The sequence below is a fragment of the Egretta garzetta genome, unplaced genomic scaffold (assembly GCF_000687185.1).
Source record: "Egretta garzetta isolate BGI_Z169 unplaced genomic scaffold, ASM68718v1 scaffold361, whole genome shotgun sequence".
NCBI lineage: Eukaryota > Metazoa > Chordata > Aves > Pelecaniformes > Ardeidae > Egretta > Egretta garzetta.
In genome coordinates this window covers 1,439,783-1,444,324 of record NW_009258688.1, presented here as the reverse complement: position 1 = coordinate 1,444,324, position 4,542 = coordinate 1,439,783, and the positions used below count along the sequence as shown (strand labels likewise).

The window sequence follows — 4,542 nt, the reverse complement described above, 5'->3', positions numbered from 1 at the left end:
CATATCCAAGCGCAGCTAATACTGAACACCCTGCAGGCAACTCCACATTTCCTTGCGTCTCACAACCAGGTTGATGTGTCAGGCACTTACTCTTTTACTGAACTCTTTATTAATAATAAGAAATGAGCTGTATAGTATTTATTTTGAAATTATGACCTATAGGAATATGAATTACTTTATAAATGAGCAATATATAAAGATGTGATTATTTTTAATATATTAGCTTTGTCATTCACAAAGGGTTTTTTTCCTGAGTAAAGTGCAAATTAACAAATTCTTTTTCTATTAATTTGATTATTTTTCTGGTTACCCCACTCCCAACGTAATTATTTACCAAAGAGAGAACTGCAAGTAAATTGCAGCACTTTACAGCAAAGGAAGCATTAACGTAGATTGTGTACGTTCCTTACAAATGGAAACAATAGCATCTGATGATAGAATACAATTTATCAGGCATAGTTACATAGCACTAAGCAAGCCTGTTTTCCCCACGTAGGCACATCAGAGAGCTCTAACATGTAAATACATAGGAGAAACAGTTCAGATTAGAAATGACATTTTGCGTATCCAGTTCAGGTGTCTCTTCTGTGAGATGAGAGATCTAATTTGCCACTTTGCATACAGATACTGAGCACTAAGAAAAACCTCTCTCGTGCAGAAAGATCAGGTGCTTATATTTGCACTCATATACATGATCATTCATATGGTACAAGCTGATGTATATTTCTAATTTTATAAATTACAAAGTAGCACTTTTTAGGCTACCGATGTAGCCAGGTAATTTCCTTAAATATCCGTATCATTGCTGCATTGGTACATGATGTCAAGACCGACACCATGTAACTGCGTATTTTTTCTTTAACAGAAAACCAGTACCTCATTTAAGTTTGTTGCAGCTGAGAACTAGGATGCATTACCAGGAAATACAAGACAAATCTTTATACAATACATGCAGAAAGCAGGTTACTAAATTGTACTAAACTCTCTGCTAATTGACCATGCCAGGTACGCTTTAATTGTTTCAGAAATGTTTATATTTTGGCTATATACTGTATTATGTAAAATACAGCCATATTGTGTCTAAATTCAGATCAAAGCTATTGTATTCTTTATGGTTTAGAAGCCATCCTAGAAAAAAACCCTAACATTTAATAAATGAACATTAGACATTTTAACTTTATAAATTTTTCATCATTAATTCATGTCCAGAAGATAAAGGAGCTTGCCAGGGGTTATTGTATGGCAATATCAAACACGAAGTATTTAAACCTGTAGAACTGTCTGCCAAGGACACCGGCAGGGCTGCTGCAGTAGCGCATTCCATCAAAGCAGGGTCTCACACAAATGGAACTGGAACAGTAGGACCAGAGATGGCATTCCTAGCAAAGAAGGGCAAGAAAACATCGATCTATGGCTATTTCAAGGTCTTGTATAAACTACTGCAGGGCTGGGGCAGGGGGAAAATAAGACATGACTAAGCTTTTTATTTTTCTTAGATTTTTTATTAATGGACTTAGGGAAATAAATTCTCTTTATAGTAAATGCTAAGACAGTAGAAATAGAGTTTGACTGCGTACATTTCACATCAAATGAAAAGCGAAGGGGTTTATGCTAGGCATACATCTATATGAAACCAGGGCTTCTAATTTCACTGTTCATAGAACTAGTGTTTAGTCTGAGCTGATTTTAACCCATCTTTTCATCTCGCAATGCTAACTGGCCCACAGCTCACTAGCGAAGATTTTGATCCCTCTGTGCACTTTAACAGCTCAACTTGGAACCCGCTTTGTTACCTCCTTACCTTACTATTAAGCAAGAAAATAACCATTATAAATGTGAAATTGAATTGCAGTTCTGAACAAAGTATACACTATTTCAGAGATTCCCACGGAAGCACCAGTTCAGGGTTTTCTTTTTTCCCCATCCCTTTCCTAAGCAAGCAGAATTCTCATAAGATTAATAGGAAAAAAAAAAAAAGAAAGAGGACAGAGCAAAAGGCACGCAGAGATCAGAGAAGATGCAGGAAAGGAAAGTGGTTGTGCAGCCCGTGTGCAACCTTTCGCTTTCTGAGATACTTTGGGTGGAAGTTCCTCTGATTCTGATTTGTGCAATACAGGAACTTGAAAGGATTCCTGTTTCTGAATTGACGCTAATGTGCTGTCTAAAGGAGTGTGGAGAGCAATAATATCATTCAGTACTTAAACAGCAGTCAGGAATACAAGCCTTTTGGCGCTCCGTAAGTTCCAGATGCTACATCTATTCTCTGGGACAAGGGAAAAAAGGTGTTAGCAAATTGCTGTCAAAATAAATATGGAGGATGTGGTAAATCTCCCCTAGGATAAAATAAAGATGGTGATGAATGCTCTTATCTGATTCAGGATTTTAATTACATCCTATTTCTTTGGTTTTCAAGGAAGAAAAGCTTCTGAAAACACTTGTGCAGCACGGGGTCCGCAGTGGAAAAACTGCCAGTCTGGAAATGGAAGTGGACGAGCTGCCCTTCTACAACACCCACTCGCTTATGATTGAAAAGCTGCTGCAAGAAGCACAGCAGTGACTGTTCCAACGATTTCTATATGCAGCGTTGCTCTCCCATATTGTTTCCTTATTGTCTAGGCTCTCACAAGGTATAAATGATCAGAAAAAGCTGACTTTTCATCTCTGGTATCTTGGCCGTGCACAGCCTTTCATTGTCACCCTTACACCATCTCTGTGAAGCGGGAAGGGGATGTCGTCACGGTGATTTGGGCTGCCTTTCTTTTCTGTAATTTTGTAACAGATAATGGATATTAAATGGTATTATGTAGTAAGAGGTGATCTGGATTTTACAAAGCAAGCTTATCATTAAAATGAAGTATTCTTGCATGGCTGTTCCTGTTTTACTAACCTCATAGCTGCAACAGGAAGTAACTCTTGTAGCAACTTGGATTTAAAAATACCTTGTGGTGGGGAAAACAGCTGCAGTGGAGAGGGGTGGTTCAGAACAACAACCAAAAAATGCCAGCGCGTGTTACAGTAGTTAAAGTTGTTAACTACAACTCCCTCGCCCGGTTCCTGTAGCCCCTCCAGCACTGCCTTCGTACGGAGGCAGGCAGTCTGTGGACGTGTGAGGAGGCAAGGGGCAAGCTTTAACTGAGCTGATGAACACAAGGGCAGGGTCGCAGACCTTCCGCGTAAAGGGCAGGCTGTGCCATTTGCCTCCTTCCTATTAGCAGTTTGCCATTTATATAATTTGTCCCTTTTCTGGGTAATACAGAAAGGTTGTAGATGTTTCAGGGTATCCTGTTGTTAAGAATAAAAGAGTTAAATACATAAATAGTGCTTAAAATTAATGCTTGGAAATTAAAGCATGATTAGAAATTTAAAAACATTTGCATTCAGGATGAAATAAAATTATGTAAATGAACATTTAGATGAACTCCAGGTATAGAAATTCAGCTCCTGACGAGACTTCGTGAAGCAAGATTAAATTATATCTCAAAGGCCTACTAATGCTGAACCAGTACCTGACAGGCAGTTGTGAGTTGTGCCTGACTTGGGTCATTTTAAAGGTGTGATTTTCCTGTAGCTGCCTCCGGATGAGCATCAGGGCTGAAGTTCTGCGAGCGGTCAGCCCCCACAGCGGAGAGGACAGGGTTTGACACTGCGCCTCTCAGGCACTGATGCTTTAGCTGTCATAAAATGATTGTAACGGTACAAAAGGCGAGCACCCAACCATTGCGCTTTATCCGGATGAGGATGGCGGTTGAGTTTAGCCACCGCTTCTTCCAAAGGACAGTGGACTTCCAGCAGCCAGCAACACCTTGCATCTGCTTTTCCTTCTGGCAGGTGAGTTTTATTTTCCTTCTCATATGTAAGACAAACACGTCACTTTTTGAGAATGAGAAAAATCACTTCGTACCACAAACACTCATGTACTTTGAACGTTAAATCTTCTGAAGTCCTTGAGGACACACAGCCCTTAAAGACTTAAAACAGTTGAACACGTGTGAGAGAAAGAAGTCTTAATGCCAGACTTGCTGCTAGACATTCAGATTCACCGAAGCTCGCAATGTTTATTTTATGGATCAGTCATTTTTTTAGATTCATTTTTAAGCCTTTGAAGAATGTTGCAGTGAAACTATCTTTGAAGCTTCACAATAGAAAATAGCTCCTTTAGAAGTCTCCAAACTCTCAAACTATAACTATTAAGTAACCTAATTCATATGAATGCTTGAGCTGTTTGCCAAAGCCAGCAACCCCGCAGGATGGCATATGCTCACTGCTGCACAGAACCCACAAAATGAAATTGGCATCATTTAAAAATGCCTGTTTGGGAAAAGAGGCGGCTCATTTCCTTCTCTGCGTGCTATGTGCTCTGCAGCTTACTGACATACTACACTAACAGGTGCAATGCATATTATTCTTTCCAAACACTAACTTTTGTCAAAAAACCTTTTCTTTAGTAAGCTTTTGCTCTTCTTTCCCCAAAATACAAGTTTTAACGGTCAAATTTCATTCAGAAATATAAAATGTAATAATATATTTATGTTTTTCTCTAAT

General features: G+C 39.0%; 1 protein-coding gene across 1 annotated transcript in view; it reads left to right on the top strand.

Annotated features, from left to right (window-relative positions):
* DGLUCY (D-glutamate cyclase) overlaps nucleotides 1-4,462 on the top strand; it is a 36,230-nt gene extending 31,768 nt beyond the window's left edge. The window contains exon 13 of the mRNA XM_009648982.2: nucleotides 2,414-4,462. Coding sequence (XP_009647277.1) covers nucleotides 2,414-2,557 — 144 coding nt within the window. The 3' untranslated portion in view covers nucleotides 2,558-4,462. The remainder of the gene's footprint in view (nucleotides 1-2,413) is intronic.
* Nucleotides 4,463-4,542: the final 80 nt, after the last annotated feature.